General features: G+C 48.7%; 1 protein-coding gene across 3 annotated transcripts in view; it reads right to left on the bottom strand.

Annotated features, from left to right (window-relative positions):
- LOC140426817 (zinc finger matrin-type protein 4-like) overlaps window positions 1-22,873 on the bottom strand; it is a 122,134-nt gene that overhangs the window by 44,721 nt on the left and 54,540 nt on the right. For all 3 annotated transcript variants that reach the window (XM_072512028.1, XM_072512029.1, XM_072512030.1), the window contains exons 4-6: window positions 20,696-20,855; window positions 15,525-15,680; window positions 11,422-11,586 (exon numbers count right to left, since the gene is read on the bottom strand). In XM_072512028.1, coding sequence (XP_072368129.1) covers window positions 11,422-11,586; window positions 15,525-15,680; window positions 20,696-20,855 — 481 coding nt within the window. The remainder of the gene's footprint in view (window positions 1-11,421; window positions 11,587-15,524; window positions 15,681-20,695; window positions 20,856-22,873) is intronic.

Here is a 22,873-nt window from a genome sequence, read left to right as displayed (position 1 = left end):
GGGGGAAGGTCAAGCTTAAAGCTGCAAGCTGACTTGAGGGCCTTTATTAAAGGTGAATTCTAGCAGCAGAGTGAACAACTGTGAAAAGATCTACCAAGGCCATTGAAGAAGCGGGGACGAGGCTTCCGGTGGCGGCCATGGAGGAGTAGGTCACGCATTCGGCAGCTCCCGTCTGGAACGGATGCTCAAGACCTTTTTCAGGAGTTTCCACAGATGTTTTGGGGCAGATTGGTGAAGCGAACACCGCCAAAAGGATTCCCGCTCGAGACTTCCGGTTGCGGCTATGCGGAGCTAAGTCGCACATTCGGCGGCTCCCGCAAAAACGGACTTTTGGGCTCTTTTCAGGGCCCCCCGAGGGGACATTTTCGACGTTTCCCGGTGTGGGAAGGAGTTAATAATAGCTCCTCGTCAGTATATGGCTTTAACTAGGAGCGGGGCGACAAAAAAGGTGGTGGTGGACCAGAAGAAGGGAGGGAAGAAGGACAAAATGGCGGCGGGCGGAGACCTGGCAGCGTGGAGGCAGTGGGCGGAGGAGCAACAGGAGGGTATCCAGCGCTACCTCAGAGAGATTAAAACGGACCTGCTAGAGCCGATGAAGGCTTCTATTGATAAGGTGCTGGAGACACAGACGGCCCAAGGAGTGGCGATCTGAGAGGCTCGACAAAAGATCTCTGACAATGAGGACGAGATCTTAGGCCTGGCGGTAAAGGTGGAGGCGCACGAGGCGCTCCACAAGAAATGGCAGGAGCGGTTCGAGGAGATGGAAAATCGATCGAAGCGGAAGAATCTGCGGATTTTGGGCCTCCCGGAGGGGCTGGACGTGGGGGCCTATGTGGTCACCATGTTGAACTCGCTGATGGGAGCGGGTCCTTCCAGGGGCCCCTGGAGCTGGAAGGGGCCCATAGAGTGTTGGCGAGGAGGCCCAAGGCTAACGAGCCTCCGCGGGCGGTGCTGGTGCGGTTCCATCGGTTTGTCGATCGGGAGTGTGTGCTCATGTGGGCCAAGAAGGAGAGGAGCAGCAGGTGGGAGAACGCAGAGGTTCAGATATACCAGGACTGGAGTGCGGAGGTGGCGAAGAGGAGGGCTGGGTACAATCGAGCGAAGGCGGTGCTGCACAGGAAGGGGGTGAAGTTTGGCATGTTGCAGCCGGCGCAACTGTGGGTTACCTACAAGGACCGGCACCATTATTTTGAGTCTCCGGAGGAGGCGTGGCCTTTATTCAGGCCGAGAAGCTAGACACAGACTGAGGGTCGGGATGGGCGATTGGGGACTGCGGTGGATATGTTATGCCTGTTTTGGGGGGGGGGGGGGCCTTTGCATTGTTTTGGGTTTCTTTTTCTCTGTGTTTTTCTCTTTCGGGTTGGGGAGGGTGGATGGGGCGGGTTGGGCACTGTTTTGGTTGGTGGCGGGGCCTGGTAGGTGGAGAGTGTGGGCTTTTCCCGCGCCGAAGACTGGGGGGGGGGGGGGGGCGGGGAAGCGAGGAATGTTTCCCGCGCTTAGAACGGAGGGGGGAAGGGGAGAGCCTGTGGATGGGGAGTGGGAGAGGAGGGTGTGCCACACAATGGGAGGAGTCGAAGGGGAGGTGGGAGTGGCCGGGGTCAGCAGGAGTCAGCTGACTTGCGGAAATGCAATGGGGGGAGTAAACCAGCTAGGATGGGTCCTAGCCGGCGGGGTGGGGGGGGGGGGGGATCGAGTTGCTGCTGCTAAGCTCAAGGAGGAGCTGGAGCGAATGGAGGGGTCGAGACGGGGGTATGCCGCTGTGGGGAACGGGCCGGGTGTGGGGTGCGGGCGCGTGGCTGGCTGAGGAGGGGTCATGGCTAGTCGGCGGGGGAGGGGGGGGCGGGTAGCCCCCTGATCCGGCTGATAACCTGGAATGTAAGGGGACTGAATGGGCCGGTTAAGCGGGCCCGCGTGTTCGCGCACCTGAAGGGGCTCAAGGCGGATGTGGTTATGCTCCAGGAGACACACCTGAAGGTGGCAGATCAGATAAGACTGAGGAAAGGGTGGGTAGGTCAGGTGTTTCACTCGGGGCTAGATGCCAAAAATCGAGGTGTGACGATCTTGGTGGGAAAGAAGGTGTCATTCGAGGCGTCGAGCATTGTGGCAGATAATGGCGGTAGGTACATAATAGTAAGTGGTAAGTTGCAGGGAGAGAGGGTGGTACTGGTCAATGTGTATGCTCCGGACTGGGACGATGCGGGTTTTATGCGGCGTATGTTGGGTCGGATCCCAGACTTGGAAGTGGGGGGCCTGATAATGGGGGGAAGACTTTAACACGGTGTTGGATCCGGCACTGGATCGCTCCAGGTCTAGGACGGGTAGGAAGCCGGCGGCGGCTAGAGTGTTGAGGGGATTTATGGACCAAATGGAAGGGGTGGACCCTTGGAGATTTGCAAGGCCGGAGGCTAGGGAATTTTCATTCTTCTCACATGTCCATAAGGCTTATTCTCGAATCGAGTTTTTCATTTTGAGTAGGGCGCTGATAGCGAGAGTAGAGGATACCGAGTATTCGGCAATAGCCATTTCGGACCACGCCCCGCATTGGGTGGACTTGGAAATGGGGGAGGAGAGGGACCAGCGCCCGCTGTGGCACTTGGAGGTGGGGCTGTTGGCGGACGAGGTGGTGAGCGAGCGGGTCCGAGGAAGTATAGAGAGGTACTTGGAGACCAACGACAACGGGGAGGTCCGAGTGGGGATGGTATGGGAGGCACTGAAGGCGGTGGTGAGGGGAGAGCTGATCTCCATTAGGGCCCACAAGAAGCGGAGGGAGCGGGGGGAGAGGGAAAGCTGGTGGGGGAGGTGGTGAGGGTAGACAGGAAATATGCGGAAAAGCCTGAGGAAGGATTGTTGAGGAAGAGGCGCAGCCTCCAGACTGAATTCGACCTGGTGACCACCAGGAAGGCGGAGGTGCAGTGGAGGAAGGCCCAGGGGGCGGTCTACGAGTATGGGGAAAAGGCAAGCCGGATGCTGGCGCATCAGCTTCGAAAGCGGGATGCAGCTAGGGAGATAGGGGGAGTTAAGGACAGGGGAGGGAGCGTGGTGCGGAGTGGGGTTGGCATCAATGGGGTCTTCAGGGACTTCTACGAGGAATTGTACCGATCCGAGCCCCCAGGGGAGGAGGGAGGGATGGGCCGTTTCCTGGGCCAATTGAGGTTTTCAAAGGTGGAAGAGGGACTGGTGACGGGACTGGGGGCCGCCATTGGGCTGGAGGAGCTGATCAAAGGGATAGGAAGCATACAGACGGGGAAGGCACCGGGGCCGGACAGTTTCCCGGTCGAGTTCTATTAAAAATATATGGACCTGTTGGGCCCGCTGTTAGTTAGGACCTTTAATGAGGCAAGGGAGGGGGGGGGGGGGCTTTACCCCCGACGATGTCCCGGGCACTGATCTCCTTGATCCTGAAGCGGGACAAGGATCCCCTGCAATGTGGGTCTTACAGACCGATTTCCTTGCTAAATGTAGATGCCAAGGTGCTGGCGAAGGTCTTAGCCACGAGGATTGAGGATTGTGTGCTGCAGATCATCCATGAAGACAAGACGGGGTTTGTGAAGGGGAGACAGTTGAACGCGAATGTGCGGAGGCTTTTGAACGTTATCATGATGCCGGCGAGGGAGGGGGAGGCGGAGATAGTGGTGGCGATGGACGCGGAGAAAGCCTTCGATAGGGTAGAGTGGGGGTACCTATGGGAGGTGCTGAAGAGGTTCGGGTTTGGGGAGGGGTTTGTAGGTGGGTTAGGATGTTGTATGGAAAAATGAAAATCGCTTATTGTCACAAGTAGGCTTCAAATGAAGTTACTGTGAAAAGCCCCTAGTCGCCACATCCCGGCGCCTGTTCGGGAAGGCTGGTACGGGAATTGAACCATGCTGCTGGCCTGCCTTGGTCTGCTTTCAAAGCCAGCGATTTAGCCCTGTGCTAAACCAGCCCCTGTGAGGTCCCGATGGCGAGTGTGGCCTCAAATAGGAGGAGGTCCGAGTACTTTTGGTTGCACAGAGGGACGAGACGGGGGTGTCCCCTGTCCCTCCTGCTCTTCGCACTGGCGATTGAACCCCTGGCTATGGCACTGAGAGAGTCGAGGAACTGGAGGGGGTTGGTGCGGGGTGAGGAGGAGCATAGGGTGTCGCTTTATGCGGACGACCTGCTGCTGTATGTGGTGGACCCGGTGGGAGGAATGCCAGAGGTAATGAGGATCCTTAGGGAATTCGGGGACTTTTTGGGGTACAAGCTCAATATGGGGAAGAGCTGTTCGTAGTTCAGCTAGGGGACCAGGAGAGTGGGATTGGCGAGCTCCCACTAAAAAGGGCGGAGAGGAGCTTCAAATATTTGGGGGTCCAGGTGGCCAGGAGCTGGGGGGCCCTGCATAGGCTGAACTTTACAAGGCTGGTGGAGCAAATGGAGGAGGAGTTCAAGAGTTGGGACACGTTGCCGCTGTCCTTGACGGGTAGGGTGCAGTCAATCAAATTCCCACGGTTTTTGTTCCTGTTCCAGTGCCTCCCCGTGTTTATCCCAAAGGCTTTTTTTAGGCGGGTTAGCAGGAGTATAATGGGGTTTGTGTGGGCGCGAGGGACTCCGAGGGTGAGAAGGGTGTTCCTGGAGCGGAGTAGAGATGGGGGGGGGGCTGGCGCTGCCCAACCTCTGTGGGAACTACTGGGCCGCCAATGCGACAATGGTGCGCAAGTGGGTGATGGAGGGGGAGGGGGCTGCATGGAAGAGGCTGGAGACAGCGTCCTGTGTGGGTACGAGTCTGGGGGCGCTGGCAACTCCCTCCAAGGAGGTATACCACGAGCCCGGTGGTGGTGGCGGCCCTCAAAATTTGGGGGCAGTGGAGGCGGCATAGGGGGGAAGTTGGGGCCTCGGCGTGGACCCCATTATGGGGGAACCACCGGTTTGCCCCAGGAAGAAGAGGTGGAGGGTTTTCGGGGTGGCACAGGGCAGGGATACGAAAGTTGGGGGACCTGTTTGTGGACGGGAAGTTCGCGAGCTTGGGTGAGCTGGAGGAGAAGTACGGGCTACCCTGGGGAAACACCTTCAGGTACTTACAGGTAGGGGCGTTTGCCAGACGGCAGGTGGTGGAATTCCCGTGACTGCTGCCACACACAGTACAGGACAGGGTGCTCTCAGGGGGGTGGGTGGGAGTGGGAAAGATCTCGGAAACTTACCAGGTGATGCAGGAGGAGGAGGAGGCCTCGGTGGTGGAGTTGAAAGGTAAGTGGGAGGAGGAGTTGGGAGGGGAGATCGAAGAGGGGACGTGGGCAGATGCCCTAGGGAGGGTGAATTCTTCCTCTTCGTGCGCGAGGCTCAGCCTCATACAGTTTAAGGTGCTGCACAGGGCACACATGACCGGGACAAGGATGAGCTGGTTCTTTGGGGGTGGGGACAGGTATGTTAGGTGCTCAGGGAGCCCAGCAAATCGCACCCATATGTTCTGGGCATGCCCAGCGCTGGAGGAATTTTGGAAGGGCGTAGCGAGGACGGTGTCGAGGGTGGTAGGATCCAGGGTCAGACCGGGCTGGGGGCTCGCAATATTTGGGGTGGCAGAGGAGCCGGGAGTGCAGGAGGCGAAAGAGGCCGGTATTCTGGCCTTTGCGTCCCTGGTAGCCCGGCGAAGGATTCTCCTTCAGTGGAAAGATGCGAGGCCCCCAAGCGTGGAATCCTGGATCAGCGATATGGCAGGGTTCATTAAATTGGAGAGGGTGAAATTCGCCTTGAGAGGGACGGTACAAGGGTTCTTTAGGCGGTGGCAACCATTCTTCGACTTTCTGGCAGAACGATAGACATTGGTCAATGGCAGCAGCAGCTCGGGGGGGGGGGGGGGGGGGGGGGGGGGTGTTAACTTTATTTTTGTTGATGTTATTTGCACTGGAGGGTCTGAGGGGGTGTATACACCTGTTGTGTTAAGTCGGGGTGTTAATGTTAATTTATTATTTATGTACCGGGGGGGGGTGGTGAAGAGTGGTTTGGGGGGTTGCTTTTTTAGATTGTGTTTTGTATTTAACCCTGTTGGGTTCTTTTTTCTTTCTCATTTTGTTATTGATATTTTATGAAAACCTTTAATAAAAATTATTTTTAAAAAAAACGTTGTTCTCGTGTGGTTTGGTGGGTGGAATTTTCTTCTCCGTGTTTGTTGGGGATTGTGATGTCTTGCATATGCATGTTCAAGTGGAGGGGGGAGAAGAGAACAATAGGGGGTAGGAGGCTTAGCAGGTGACTAGTTCGGAGTTGGGACTGTTGTTTTGTTAGTGGGGTGGGGGTAGTGGGACTTGTTCTGCTGACAGGGAAGGGACTGGTGCTTGGAGACAAATTGGAGGTCGAGGACGGTGGGCGCCCGAGGGCGGGCCTGAGGAGGCGCGGGACACGAGCTGCAGGCTGGCCTAAGAAGGGTGATGGTTGATCGGCGGGGGGGGGCTCCCCAGACCAGCTGATCACATGGAACGTGAGAGGGCTGAATGCGCCGGTCAAGAGGGCTTGTGTATTCGCGCATTTGAGATTAAAGGCGGATGTGGCAATATTACAAGAGACACATCTGAGGGTAGTGGATCAGACTAGGCTGAGGAAGGGGTGGGTTTATGGATCAGATGGGTCAGGTAAACCCGTGGAGCTTCAGACGGCCAAGAGCGAAGGAGTTTTCTTTTTTTCCCCCACGTGCACAAAGTATACTCCCAGATTGATTTTTTCATTTTGAACAGGGCTTTACTGGCAGGGTTGGCGGATACAGAGTATTCGCCAATTGTTGTGTCGGACCATGCCACACATGGAGTGGATTTACGGGTGAGCAAGGAGGGGGGTCAGCACCCGCAATGGTGATTGGATGTTGGACTGCTCGCAGATGAGGGGGTGTGCGGGCGGGTGAGGTTGGCCATCCAGAATTATTTGGAGATAAATGATACGGGGGAAGCTATGGCAGCAACGGTATGGGAGGCGCTTAAGGCAGTGGTTTGGGGGGAGCTAATTTTGATACAGGCTTATAGGGAGAAGGTGGAGCGTGTAGAGCTGGTTAGGCTGGTTAGGGAAATACTCCAGGTGGATAGAAGGTATTCTGAAGCTCTGGAGGCGGGGTTGTTGAAGGAGCGGCAGAAGCTGCTAGATGGAATTTGGTCTGTTATCCACAGGGAAGGCGGTGGGGTAGTTGAGGAAGGCAAGGCAGGCGGTATACGAGTATGGGGAGAACGCCAGTAGGATGCTAGCACACCAGCTAAGGAAGAGGGAGGACGCCAGGAAGATAGGAAGAATGAAGGACAGAGGGGGGACCACGGTCTTGGACCCAGCAGCGGTGAATGGGGTGTTTAAATGAGTTTTATAGTTGGCTGTATGGGTCGGAGCTGGGGATGAGGCAGTTTTTGGAAGGGTTGGAGTTTCCGAAGGTGGAGGTAGGGTTAGTGGAGGGATTGGGAGCCCCGATTGGGATTGTAGTAGCAGAGAGATCGGAGGCCATGCAGTCCGGCAAGTGTAGATGGCTACCTTGTGGAATTTTACAAAACATTTTCTGGGATGTTGGGCCTGCTGCTGGTGAGGGCATTTAATGAGGCTACGGAGAGAGGTGTCCTTCCCCCAACAATGTCACAGGCTTTGATCTCATTGATCCTGAGGCGGGAGAAGGACCCAGTGCAATGTGGGTCATACAAACCAATCTACCTACTGAATGTTGATCCAAATTGCTGGCCAAAACTTTGGCCTCAAGGATAGAGGACTGTGTTCCGGGGCTGATAGGGGAAGAACAGATGGGTTTGTTAAAGGCAGGCAGCTGACGGACAACGTTAGAAGGCTCCTAAATGTGATCATGCCCTCCGATGGTAGGGAGGCGGAGGTAGTGGTCGCTATGGATACGGAAAGGCCTTCGACCAGGTGGAATGGAATTATTTGTGGGAGATCCTGGGACAGTTCGGGTTTGGGCAGGGCTTTATTGACTGGTTTGGTTGTTGAACCAGTCACCGATGGAGAGTGTGCGGACGAACCTGCTGAGTTCAGACTACTTTAAACTGCACCGGGGGACAAGGCAAGGCTCTCTGTTTTTGCCTTGGCTATAGAGCCACTGGCGATGGCGCTGAGAGCATCGAAGGACTGGAAGAAGCTAGTCTGGGGGAGGGGGTGGAGCACAGGGTCTCATTATATGCAGACGACCTACTGTTATATATTTCTGACCCATTAGGGGGTGATGGGGAAGATTATATGGATCATTAGGAGAATTTAGCCAGTTCTCGGGGACAAGTGAGGTTTTTGTGACCCAGACGAGGGGGCAGGAGAGGAGACTGGGGGAGCTGTTGTTTAAAGTGGTGGGAGGGAGTTTTTGTCACTTGGGAATTCAGGTGGCACGGGAATGGGAGCAGTTACAGAAATTAAATTTGACTCGGCTAGTTGAACAAACGAAGGAGGACTTCCGGAGGTGGGACATGCTCCCGTTGTCACTGGCGGGGAGGGTACAGATCTTAAAAATGACGGTCCTCCCGAGTTTTCTGTTTGTTTTCCAGTGCCTCCCTATTTTTATACCAAAGGCCTTTTTTAAGCGGGTGAATAGGGTGATATCTGGGTTTGTGTGGGTGGATAAAACACCGCAAGTAAAGAAAGTGCTGCTGGAGCAGAGCCGAGGGGGGTGGGGGGTGGGCTGGCGCTGCCTAACGTTCGTAATTACTACTAGGTGGCAAATATAACCATGATTAGGAAGTGGGTAGTGGGGGAGGGGTTGGTGTGGGAGCGAGTAGAGGCAGTATCATGTAAGGGCACAGGTTTGGGGGCATTGGTAACGGCTCCTCTGCTGTTCTTGCCGACCCGACACTCCACAAGCCAGTTGGTAGTGGCGGCCCTGAGAGTCAGGGGGCAGGGGCGGAAGCAAATGGGAGTGGAGGGTGTGTCGGTGTGGGCTCCAATTTGTGGCAACCACCAGTTTGTCCCGAGGAGGCTGGATGGGGGGTTTTGGAAGTGGCAGAGAGCAGGGATTGAGAGGCTTGGGGATCTATTTATTGATGGGAGCTTCCCAGGTTTAGAGGATTTGGAGAAGGAGTTTGAATTGCCAGGAGGGAATGGGTTTCGATATCTGCAGATTAGGGATTTTGCGCGAAGGCAGGTTTCGACCTTTCCGCTTCTACCGCCACAGGGGATACAGGACAAGGTAGTTTCTAGAACGGGGATGGGAAGGTTTTGAATATCTATAAAGAACTTATGAAGTGGGAGGAAACTCAGATAGGTGAGCTAAAGCGTAAGTGGAAAGATGAGCTGGGAGGGGGTAGAGGAGGGTTATGGGGAGGATGTTCTGAGCAGAGTCAACACATCGTCATCATGTGCCAGGCTCAGCCTGATAAAATTCAAGGTGGTTCACCGGGCACAGATGACGGTGGCCCGGATGAGCACGTTTTTTGGGATGGAGGACAGGTGTGTGAGGTGTGCAGGAGGGGCAGCAAACCATGTCCATCTATTTTGGGCATGCCTGAAGCTTAGGGGATACTGGAAGGGATTTGCGGATGTCATGTCCACGATGCTTAAAAACAAGGATAGCGCCGACTCCAGTGGTGACGGTTTTTGGAGTGTCAGAAGATCTGGGACTCCAGGGGTCGAGAGAGGCTGACTCTTTGGCCTTGCCTCCTTGGTAGCCCAGAGACCGATATTGTTAGCATGGAGGGACTCGAAGCCCCCGAAATCAGGGGCTTGGGTGAGCGATATGGCTGGGTTTCTCAGACTTGAGAAAATTAAGTTCGCCCTGAGAGGATCAACGTCAGGGTTCGTTCGGAGGTGGCAAGCGGTTTATCGACTTCTTCGGAGAAAACTAAACTGCCAGCAGATTCAATAGGGGAGGATTGGGGGGCGTTAGGGGGGGAGAAAGGCTATTTTGTGTTTAGAGTAGGCGGGAACAGTGGGAGATAGGGGGATGTGTTACGCAATGAACTATGCTTACATTTGTATTTGTATCGTTTATTGTTATAAAATGCCATAATGAAATGTTTTCAAAAAATAAATAAAAATAATTAACCAGATGTATGAGCAACGTAAATAGTTTATTTTAACCGCATTTCACGAAAAAAAGTTGAACCGCAGATTTTGATTTTTAAAAAATTCTTTGGCTAATATGTAAGTACACAATAGTTCAGGATCCATCAGCTTTGAAGTGAAGTAAAGAGCGATTTTCTCTTTACAAACAATACCAATATAAAGCAAATAACCTCTAACCAATGCATTAATTAGTTGCATTAGAATCCATAAGGTGAAAATTGCAGCTTAATAATGCATTTATTTTCTAATATAACCCACAGAAAAAAAACTACAAATTACTACATTCCATATGTTTTCTCAAATCCAAGAGCATTTTTCTTGTTTCACATTATATTGTGTGCATAAAAATGGTAATTATGCTTCAACAATGGTAGCTATGCATCCCTAAGTTGGATACCGCAATTCAAATCTGAATGTTGAAGGCATATACATTTTATAAAAATAATATAAGTTTCCTGAGAAGTTTTACAGTTTACTCAGCTGGTTTTAGTGAGCAGGTTGTCTGCAGTGAGCAGGGCAACATGGTAACATAGTGGAGGGCAGCACAATAGCATAGTGGTTAGTGCAGTTGCTCGACAGTTCCAGCACGAACACACTCAAAAACAGCTTCTTCCCCACTGTCACCAGACTCCTAAATGACCCTCTTATGGACGGACCTCATTATCACTACACCCTGTATGCTTCATCCGATGCCAATGCTTATGTAGTTACATTGTATATGTTGTGTTGCCCTATTATGTATTTTCTTCTATTCCCTTTTCTTCCCGTGTACTTAATGATCTGTTGAGCTGCTTGCAGAAAAATACTTTTCTCTGTACCTCGGTACTTGTGACAATAAACAAATCCAATCCAATCCAGGGTCCCAGGTTCGATTTGCGGCTTGGGTCACTGTCAGTGCAGAGTCTGCACGTTCTCCCCGTGTCTGCGTGGCTTTCCTCCGGGTGCTCCGGTTTCCTCCCACAGACCAAAGATGTGCCAGTTAAGTGGATTGGCCATCCTAAATTGTGTTCAAAAAGGTTGGGTGGGGTTACTGGGTTATGGGGATAGGGTGGAGCTGTGGGCTTGGGTGGGGTGCTCTTTCCAAGGGCCGGTGCAGACCCGATGGACTGAATGGCCTCCTTCTACACTATAAATTCTATGATGATCTCTTGGGGTATAGAATTACAACATTCAATCCAGAAATAAAAATGACCGACAAATGCTGATAATCTGAAATAAAAACAGAAAATGGCAGAAATCCACAGCAGTTTTGTCAGAATCTGAAAGAAAAAAAAGGACTGCTGTTTTGGATGCTAACATTTTCCCAAATCCTAACATAGGGTTCCTAATAGCAATGTAAACATTATTGTAGCAAATGCTAGGAGACCTGCAGTGCATTCACAATATTTAATCCCTGTTTTCACATGTAGCATACAGTGCATTAGTTTCAACAAGTTGTATACTCACAGTTATAACCAATTTGTTCCAGTTGTTCCACCAACTTTGCTTCCACCTTTTTCTTCTGTTTTTTACGCATACGGCGTTGTTTGGAAATTTCAGATCTTCCAACAGAAACTTCACACAACTTACTGTGGTCGATACGGTCAGTTGGGTTCTTTGCCTCAGGGGCAGCTGCAATAAAAAAAACATGTAAAGGTGGTTCAGTGGTTAGCATTGCTGCCTCATGGCGCTGAGGACCCGGATTCGATTCCGGCCTGGGTCACTGTCCATGTGGAGTTAGCATATTCTCCCAGTGTCTGCGTGGGTCTCACCCGCACAACCCAAAGATGTACAGGGTAGGTGGATTGACCACGCTAAATTGCCCCGTAAGTGGGAAAAAAAGAATTGGGTACTCCAAATTTAAAATAAATAAATAAAATCCTCAGCTCACATGACCATGACGTCCAAAATGTAAGAAAAGATACAAGTACATAATCATTCCTGTGACTGGAAATGTCATTACTGATTTGCAGAAGATTTCTTGAAGTACAAAGGCAAGTTCCAGACCAGGCATGAATTTAAAGATAGGCTACACGTACAAAGTTAGCTACCGTTACTAAGATGTGCAAATTCCCTTCTGGTCTTTATCCCAACAGCAGAAAGCTCACAATTTCCTTCTATCATGTGTAAAAGGGAAACTACTAAAGGTACATATATATTGTTCTGTTGTCAGCTGAATGACTGCACAGTTTCATTTTCTCAGTCCTGCTCTTCCTCATTCATATTCCTACCTGCTCCCATTCTCCACTTGACCCACAGTTTATGGAATTACTGCCAGTCTACAAGACCTAAAAAAGTGGCAATCTTCTACCATCCATAAAACAAATTGAGCCAGGGGGCAGGAGAGGAGACTGGGGGAGCTGCCGCTTAAAGTGGTGGGGAGTTTTCGTCACTTGGGAATTCAGGTGGCATGGGAATGGGAGCAGTTACACAAATTAAATTTGACTCGGCTAATTGAACAAAGGAAGGAGGACTTCTGGAGGTGGGACATGCTCCCGTTGTCACTGGCGGGGAGGGTACAGATCTTGAAAATGACAGTTGTCCCGAGGTTTCTGTTCGTTTTCCAGTGCCTCCCATTTTTATACCAAAGGCCTTTTTTAAGCGGGTGAATAGGATGATCTCTGGTTTGTGTGGGTGGATAAAACCCCGCGATTAAAGAAAGACCTGCTGGAGCAGAGCCTTTTGGGGAGGTGGGGGGGGGGGGGGGGGGGCTGGCGCTGCCTAACGTTCGTAATTACTACTAGGTGGCAAATATAACCTTGATTAGGAAGTGGGTAGTGGGGGAGGGGTTGGTGTGGGAGCGAGTAGAGGCGGTATCATGTAAGGGCACAAGTTTGGGGGCATTGGTAACGTCTCCTCTGCCGTTCTTGCCGACCCGACCCAGTACTCCACAAGCCCGGTGGTAGTGGTGGCCCTGAGAGTCAGGGGCGGAAGCAAATGGGAGTGGAGGGTGTGTCGGTGTGGGCTCCAATTTGCGACAATCACCAGTTTGTCCCGGGGAGGCTGGATGGGGGGTTTTGGAAGTGGCAGAGAGCAGGGATTGAGAGGCTTGGGGATCTATTTATTGATGGGAGCTTTCCAGGTTTAGAGGATTTGGAGAAGGAGTTTGAATTGCCAGGAGGGAATGGGTTTCGATATCTGCAGATTAGGGATTTTGTGCGAAGGCAGGTTTCGACCTTTCCGCTTCTACCGCCACAGGGGATACAGGACAAGGTAGTTTCTAGAACAGGGATGGTGGAGGTGAAGGTTTTGAATATCTATAAAGAACTTATGGAGTGGGAGGAAACTCAGATAGGTGAGCTAAAGCGTAAATGGAAAGATGAGCTGGGAGGGGAGGTAGAGGAGGGTCTGTGGGGAGGATGTTCTGAGCAGAGTCAACACATCGTCATCATGTGCCAGGCTCAACCTGATACAATTCAAGGTGGTTCACCGGGCACACATGACTGTGGCCCGTATGAGCACGTTTTTTGGGATGGAGGACAGGTGTGAGGGGTGTGTGGGAGGGCCAGCAAACCATGTCCATCTATTTTGGGCATGCCTGAAGCTTAGGGGATACTGGCAGGGATTTGCGAATGTCATGTCCACGATGCTTAAAAACAAGGATAGCGCCGAGTCCAGTGGTGACGATTTTTGGAGTGTCAAAAGATCTGGGCGTACAGGGGTCGAGAAAGGCTGACGATTTGGCCTTGCCTCCTTGGTAGCCCAGAGACGGATATTGTTAGCATGGAGGGACTCGAAGCCCCCGAAATCAGGGGTTTGGGTTAGCGATATGGCTGGGTTTCTCAGACTTGAGAAAATTAAGTTCGCCCTGAGAGGTTCAACATCAGGGTTCGTTCGGAGGTGGCAAGCGGTTTATCGACTTCTTCGGAGAAAACTAAACTGTCAGCAGATTCAATAGGGGAGGGTTGGGGGGGGTTAGGGGGGAGAAAGGCTATTTTGTGTTTAGAGTAGGCGGGAACAGTGAGAGATGGAGGGATGTATTTCACAATGAACTATGCTTACATTTGTATTTGTATCGTTTATTGGTATAAAATGCCATAATGAAATGTTTTTTAAAAATAAATAAAAATAATTGACCAGATGTATGAGCAACGTAAAATAGTTAATTTTAACTGCATTTCATGAAAAAAAGTTGAACTGCGGATTTTAATTTTTAAAAAATTCTTTGGATAATATGTAAATACACAATAGTTCAGGATCCATCAGCTTTGAAGTGAAGTAAAGAGTGATTTTCCCTTTGCAAACAATACCAATATAAAGCAAAGAACATCTAACCAATGTATTAATTAGTTGCATTAGAATCCATCTAATTTTTTCACTAAAGGTGAGTCAGGAACTTTATTCTTTTAATTGCAGCTTGATAATGCATTTATTTTCTAATATATCCCACAGATAAAAATCTACAAATTACTACATTCCATATGTTTTCTCAAATCCAAGAGCATTTTTCTGGTTTCGCATTATATTGTGTGCATAAAAATGGTAATTATGCTTCAACAATGGTAGTTATGCTTTCCTAAGTTGGATACCGCAATTCAAATCTGAACGTTGAAGGCATATATATTTTATAAAAATAATATAAGTTTCCTGAGAAGTTTTACAGTTTACTCAGCTGGTTTTAGTGTGCAGGTTGTCTGCAGTGAGCAGGGCAGCATGTAGCATAGTGGAGGGCAGCACAGTAGCATAGTGGTTAGTGCAGTTGCTCTACAGCTCCAGCACGAACAGACACAGAAACAGCTTCTTCCCCACTGTCACCAGACTCCTAAATGACCCTCTTATGGACTGACCTCATTATCACTACACCCTGTATGCTTCATCCGATGCCAGTGCTTATGTAGTTACATTGTATATGTTGTGTTGCCCTATTATGTATTTTCTTCTATTCCCTTTTCGTCCCATGTACTTAATGATCGGTTGAGCTGCTCGCAGAAAAATACTTTTCTCTGTACCTCGGTACTTGTGACGATAAACAAATCCAATCTAATCCAATCCAGGGTCCCAGGTTCGATTCCCAGCTTGGGTCACTGTCAGTGCAGAGTCTGCACGTTCTCCCCGTGTCTGCGTGGCTTTCCTCCGGGTGCTCCGGTTTCCTCCCACAGACCAAAGATGTGCAGGTTAGGTGGATTGGCCATCCTAAATTGTGTTCAAAAAGGTTGGGTGGGGTTACTGGGTTATGGGGATAGGGTGGAGCTGTGGGCTTGGGTGGGGTGCTCTTTCCAAGGGCCGGTGCAGACTCGATGGACTGAATGGCCTCCTTCTACACTATAAATTCTATGATGATCTCTTGGGGTATAGAATTACAACATTCAATCCAGAAATAAAAATAACTGACAAATGCTGATAATCTGAAATAAAAACAGAAAATGGCAGAAATCCACAGCAGTTTTGTCAGAATCTGAAAGAAAAAAAAGGACTGCTGTTTTGGATGCTAACTTTTTCCCAAATCCTAACATAGGGTTCCTAATAGCAATGTAAACATTATTGTAGCAAATGCTAGGAGACCTGCAGTACATTCACATATTTAATCATGTAGTATACAGTGCATTAGTTTCAACAAGTTGTATACTCACGGTTATAACCAATTTGTTCCACCAACTTTGCTTCCATCTTTTTCTTCTGTTTTTTACGCATAAAGCGTTGTTTGGAAAATGCAGGTCTTCCAACAGAAACTTCACACAACTTACTGTGGTCGTCACGGTCAGTTGGGTTCTTTGCCTCAGGAGCAGCTGCAATAAAGAGAATATTTCAAGGTGGTTCAGTGGTTAGCACTGCTGCCTCATGGCGCTGAGGACCCGGATTCAATTCCGGCCTGGGTCACTGTCCATGTGGAGTTAGCACATTCTCCCAGTGTCTGCGTGGGTCTCACCCGCACAACCCAAAGATGTGCAGGGTAGGTGGATTGACCACGCTAAATTGCCCCTTATGTGGAAAAAAAAATTGGGTACTCCAAATTTAAAATAAATAAATAAAATCCTCAGCTCACATGACATGACGTCCAAAATGTAAGAAACGATACGAGTACATAATCATTCCTGTGACTGGAAATGTCATTACTGATTTGCAGAAGATTTCCTGAAGTACAAAGGCAAGTTCCAGAACAAAGATAGGCTGCACGTACAAACGTAGCTACCTTTAGTAAGGTGTGCAAATTCCCTTCTGGTCTTTATCCCAGCAGCAGTAAGCTCACAATTTCCTTCTATCATGTGTAAAAGGGAAACTACTAAAGGTACATATATATTGTTCTGTTGTCTGCTGAATGACTGCACGGTTTCATTTTCTCAGTCCTGCTCTTCCTCATTCATATTCCTACCTGCTCCCATTCTCCACTTGACCCACAGTTTATGGAATTACTGCCAGTCTACAAGACCTAAAAAAGTGGCAATCTTCTACCATCCATGAAACAAATTGAGTCAGTTTGAGAGCAGCAAACAATAATTTGAGAAAACAAATTATTTGCCAACAGCTTATTTAGGAAAATATATCTCAATTATGTCGAAGATCTCCAGCTCCCCAAGTCCAGGGCAATCTCTCAGCATGGCTTAGTTTGCAGCATTTTCACATCAGTACAACAAATTGTAGATTCAAACCCTACCCCACGACTGGATACTGATATTCCAGAACAATACTTGCTAAAAATAAAACTTAAGAGTACTCAATTGTTATTTTTTCCAAGTAAGGGACAATTTAGTGTGGCTAATCTATTTCCCCTTCACACACTTGGGTTGTGGGGGTGAGACCCATGCAGAGATGGGGAGAATTTGCAAACTCCACATGGACAGTGACCCGGAACTTATATCGAACCCTGGCCCTCCGTGCCGTGAGGCAGCAATGCTAACCACTGAGCCACTGTGCTGCCCGTTCCAGAACAATACTGAGGAAGTGTTGAGTTGTCAGAGATGGCAGCATTCAGCTGTGGTAAAGCAATTTTATTGATGGTTCAATAGGACATTAATCACCCATAAGCACTGTCTGAAAAATAGGGAGCACGATCCAATGGCCACGCTGCGCTGGAAAAGCAGCTCGCTGTGGCCAGCGAAAGCCGAGAGACCTCAATACGATCTCACGAGACGTTGCGATGTAAATCCTGCCCATTGTGCGAGGATCACGTTTTGGCAAATCTACATTAATGTGCATATTCCCGAGGTACCCGAGGCTTTGGGATTCGGCTCCATCGCCTCAAGAGACCTCAGGCGAGCGACGTTCAGTGCTGATCCTCACAAACGGGGACCAGACGGAACAGCTTCCCAGGGGATTATCCTCCCATTGCGCGTTTTGGGGCGGGGGAGTTTGAGGATCGTTCCAGGGGCCTCCAAGATCGGGACGCCATGTATAAATGGTGTCTCGATCTCTCATTACACTGGGGAGTTCTGGTGAGCAGAGTTTCCCACTGCACAAAATGGAGCTGTGTGTGTCCTCCACCGTGCGTTCCCCAGTCAGGCCCCTTATACAACATGAGTTGCATTGAATAGCCAACAGCCATGTGTTTCTTGGCACTGCGAGCGCTGGGAAGCACGCAGCGAAACGCCCTCGCTAGGCGACTTTGTTCCCTTTGGGGAGAATCGCGCCCAGGGTGTTTCGCCAGGCATCCTGGTAAACATTTATTTTTCAACCAGCTTAACTAAAAACAGAAACCTGATAATTCTGTGAGTGGATGTTGCTGCAGTAAACATAGCTGCCACAATTTCCCCACATTATTCTTAAAAATCATATATGAAATTTGAGGAGCTATTTAAAACTAAAGTGCTGAATAAATGCAAGACTAGGGTGGCACAGTGGTTAGCACTGCTGCCTCACAGCAGTTTGATTCCAACCTCGGGTGACTGTGTGGAGTTTGCACATTCTCGCCATGTCTGCGTGGTTTCTTCCAGGTGCTCCGGTTTCCTCCCACAGTCCAAAGATGTGCAGGTTAGGTGGATTGGCCATGCTTAATTGCCACCAAGTGCACAAAGGTTAGGTGGGTTTACCGGGATAGAGCGGGGGATTTGGCCTAGGTAGGGTACTCTTTCAGAGGTCGGCGTAGACTTGATGGGCTGAATGGCCTCCTTCTGCACTGTAGGGATTCCATAATATAAGGCTGAAATTTTCTGGCGCCACCATGGTGGGGTTCGATGCAAGAGATTCGGCAGCTATGCTGAAAGTCCATTGAGCTTTGGTGGGACACACCAGTGCTATTTTAGTTTGTGTTATGCGACTGATTTTGATAACCCAGCTCCCAGTTCTTAATCTATAATATCCCTGATGACCAGACTTCAGACCAATTTTATTTTTCTTTGTGTACTTGAAACTTAGTCATTCTAGTTTATCCACTTGATGTTATATTCTAATTTGTTCAATCTCATCCGCGAGCATTATTTGTTCAAAAACCTATGGGTCCCAATATTTACTTCCTATTTTTGTTTCAGAACACCGTCAATTTGATTGGCTTTCCCACAAATACTTAAAAGTGTTTTGCTCAGCTGCACCAAACTAATCGCTAGAACGTACCATCTTGTTGCAGATAATCTGTTTTCTAGAACACAAAGCCCACAAGATATACTTTTATCCTTGGAATTTCGTAGTGGAGTAAACCTCTCCATGTTACTTGATACCTTTACTACTTTAATTCATTCCAGCCGCATAGAAGATGACCATTCAGACCGTCGTGACTGTATCGGCTCTCACCTAGAACTCACCTAGTCCCACTTTCCTAGTCCTTTTTTATCTCTTAAGGTTCTTATCCAATTTTCATTGAAAGGCATGATTGAATCTGCCTTCACCACACTGTCAGGCAATGAATTCCTATCCACTCGCCGCTTAAAACAATTTCCCTTATGTTTCCATTATTTCTTTTGATAAATCACCTTAAATTAGCATCCACTGATTCTCAATGGATATATTTTCTTTGTGTTCTGTCTCAACCCCTCATGATTTTGAACACCTTTTTCAAATTTCTCTTCTTTTTTTGAACCGCAACTTCTCCAATCTATCCACATAACTGCAATTCCTCATCCCGAGAGCTATTCTCTTAAATTCTTTCTGTACCCTCTCTAAAACCTTTACATCGTTCCTAATGTGTGGTGGTCAGAATTGGAGACAATACCCAAGGTTTAACCAGTAATGTATAAAAGCTCATGTTACCTTCCTTGCTTTCCTATTCTATGCCCATGTTTACCCCAGGAATCCAAATGCCTTATTAACCGTTTTCTCAACCTGTCCTGCCACCATCAATACTTTGTGCAGATATCCTGCCAGGTTTTGCTGATCCTGCAACCATTTTAGGATGTGCACTTTAATTCATATTGCCTCTTCTTGGTCTTCTATCAAATGATATCACTTCACACTTCTCTATATTAAGACACTTCACACTTCTCTATAATTTCCCGTATTAGCCTCCCCGAACAGGCGCCGGAATGTGGCGACTAGGGGCTTTTCACAGTAACTTCATTTGAAGCCTACTTGTGACAATAAGCGATTTTCATTTTCAAGTCTCATCTGTCACGTGCCCCCGCATTCCATCAGTTTTTTTATTTTCTCAAAGTCAATTGTATTATCGTCCTCACAGTTCACAATACCTCCAAGTTTTGTGTCACCTGTCATTCTGAAATTGTGCCCTACACACCCAAGTCTAGGTCATTAAAAAAATTAAGGAAAGCAGTGGTCCTTGTACTGACCACCAGGGAACTTTGCTGTACATCTCCCTCCAGTCAACAACATAACCATTCTTTCCGGTCACATCCATGCTTCTTCTGTCCTGTTTAAACCATGGGCTTCAGTTTTATCGGGAAACTTTTTATGTGACACTTCATTAAACATCTTTTGTAATCCATGCATACCACATCAATTGCACTGCTGTCATCAACCCTCTCAGTTATCTTACCAAAAATATTCGATCATCTTAGTTAATCATGATTTGCCCTTCCTAAATCTGTGCTGACTTTCCTTAATTCATGCAACTAACTGTTAATTTTGTCCAGGATTATAGTTTCTGAAAGCTTTTCCCCCGCCAAGGTTAAACTGACTAGCCTGTAAGTTTGTCCTTGCACCTCTTTTCAAACAAGAGTGGAAGATTTGCAATTCCCCAATCCTCTGGCACCACCCTGTATCTAAGAAGTACAGAAAAAACATAGTCAGTACCTCTGCAATTTCCACCCCATACTTCCATCAGCATTCTCCTTTGTGCCTCATCTGGTCCTGGTGACTTATCAACATTAAGGACAGCTAGGCTTTCAGAATTTTGAAAGCATCTTCTTCGTAAAGCAGCGGCGAGATATTAATTTATTACCTCTGACATGCCCTCTGACCCCATGATCACATTTTTGGTCCCCAAGTAGCATGCCTACATGTCATTTAGATTAACTGCCAGACTCTTCTTGTACCCTCTCTCTGTTGTTCTCTGTCAATTTATATTTTTTCATCCAGTCATAACATGTCCAGTTTGACAAAACTTTAAAGCAAAAAAGAAATGTCCCTTGGGACCATTTACATTCATAAGAGTAAGGCAGAGTGCAGTTCCTAATTTGGAAGGGTGCTGCAATTTCATATTTTCAGGTTCAAGATGAACATGATCGAAGTAATCCAGAAGCATTTATACATATTTTCTTACCACCGACCACTACATTTGTAGAAAATTCCAGCAGTCATTTGGCCACTCTCATGAATGCAATAGGACAGATTGCTGGATACCAGCTAATTTAATCAAATGTTTAGAAATCATACACACAATTTCAACTATCTAGCATTGACAATAACTAAGATTACTTACCAGAGGATGCTGGAGTAGTGTTTTCGTGTTTCAGCTTACATTTCAGAGCTTTTGCATGGTTTTTCCCTTGGTAATGCAAGTGGGCATCAGCTACTGATGTAAAGGCCATATGACACACATGACAAGACTTATTTTGATCCACTTCTCCATTGCGACTGTCCTGTTGAAAAGTTCAAAAATGACTAATTACGTTAAATAAAGCACATCTCAAAGCTTGATCTGAATTGGGTTAATCTGTGAAACAAGCAAATACATACAGACTTATTTATTTTTCATTTAAGCACATACACACAAAACAGGAGACAGTTATATATATACATTGTAGATAGATGGACTTTAAAGCAAAATGATGGATCAGCTGAGATTGATTACCTGTAACTGCTGTGGCACACGTGCCAAGACACTATTTTAAGCAAACACACCAATTACAAATTGTCAGTCAACTTCTCGTCTCAGTAACTAACACCTACTCAATGACTTATTTACAGCTCATCAACTGTTACCTACCATGAATCTGCTTTATTTTATAGAAAATAACTGTTTCAGTTTAATAAAAACTCTTTGGTTTTCTAAACAGACTGCCAACAGAAATTTTACAAACTGTGAATTTGGGCAGCACGTTGGCGCAGTGGGTTAGCCCTGCTGCCTCACGGCGTCGAGGTCCCAGGTTCGATCCCGGCTCTGGGTCACTGTCCGTGTGGAGTTTGCACATTCTCCCCGTGTTTGCGTGGGTTTCGCCCCCACAACCCAAAGATGTGCAGGCTAGGTGGATTGGCAATGCTAAATTGCCCCTTAATTGGAAAAAATGAATTGGGTACTTGAAATTTAATATTTAAAAAAAAAAACTGTGAATTTGCAGGCAAGTAGAAGATGAGCTATATAAAGAAATATTTTTATGCATAAAAGATACTGGGCGCGATTCTCCACTCCCACGCCGGTTGGGAGAATCGCCTGGGCCGCTAACATTTCCGGGGACGCCGGTCCAACGCCCTCCCGCGATTCTCCCAAGCGGCGGGAACAGCCCGGTTGAGTTTCGCGGGCCGCAGGCCGGAGAATCGCCAGACACCGAAAATGGCGATTCTCCGGCACCCCCACTATTCTGAGGCCCGGATGGGCCGAGCGGCCAGGCCAAAACGGCGGGTTCCCCCGGGCGGCGTCCACACCTGGTCGCTGCAGTCGTGGGCGGTGCGTGAACGCTGGGGGGGGGGGGCGGCCTGTGGGGGGGCGAGGGGGGATCCTGCACCGGGCTTCACCTGGAATGTGGAGGGGCCCGCGATCGGTGCCCACCGATCGTCGGGACGTCCTCTCTGAAGGAGGACCACCTTCCTTCCGTGGTCCCGCAAGATCCGTCCCCCATCTTCTTGCGGGGCGGACTTAGAGAGGAAGGCAACCACGCGTGCGCGGATGACGTCCGTTATGCGGCGCTGGCCGCGTCATCTATGCGGCACCGCTTTTACGCGGGCGACAAGGCCTGGCGCGGGTAGATGACGCGGCCCCGATACTGGCCCATTGTCAGGGCCTGAATCGGTCGGGACCGGGGCCGTTCCGCGCCGTCGTGAACCTCGACGGCGTTCACGACGGCGAGGCCAGTTCGGCATGGGAGTGGAGAATCCCGCCTACTGAGTCTCAATTAGTCCATCAGTTTGCATCTACTTATGATGGGTATAAAGATGGCTTATGTTTTGTGAGAATATATATAATAGTTTGTGGATAGGAATACATGTTTGCATAAATATATATATATGAAATGGGTTTAGTTTTCTCTCTTTATTCTTAAGTTTTAATGGACAGTTGTGGAGTCCTTCAAAGAGAACCTAATTCAGGTATAAACAAGACACATTTCAGGGAGGAGCAAAGGAAGGTGAATCCAAAGCTTGAGCTTCTTGTATAATTAAGGATATGTGGGCTGGTTTAGCACAGTGGGCTAAACAGTTGGCTTGAAATGCAGAACAAGGCCAGCAGCGTGGGTTCAATTCCCGTACCGGCCTCCCTGAACAGGCACCGGAATGTGGCGTCTAGGGTCTTTACACAGTAATTTCATTGAAGCCTACTTGTGACAATAAGCGACTGTTATATTATGTTATATAGAGTAAGGAGGTTTTTGATAAATATCTGAATCATAATTCCATGGAGAAGATCATTATAAAAAATACCAAGAACGGAAATAAGAGGGGCAAA

Source organism: Scyliorhinus torazame, chromosome 7 (assembly GCF_047496885.1).
Source record: "Scyliorhinus torazame isolate Kashiwa2021f chromosome 7, sScyTor2.1, whole genome shotgun sequence".
In the NCBI taxonomy this organism is placed as follows: Eukaryota; Metazoa; Chordata; class Chondrichthyes; order Carcharhiniformes; family Scyliorhinidae; genus Scyliorhinus; species Scyliorhinus torazame.
Note: the sequence above shows the minus strand (reverse complement) of the source record. Positions and strands in the feature narration are given on the sequence as shown.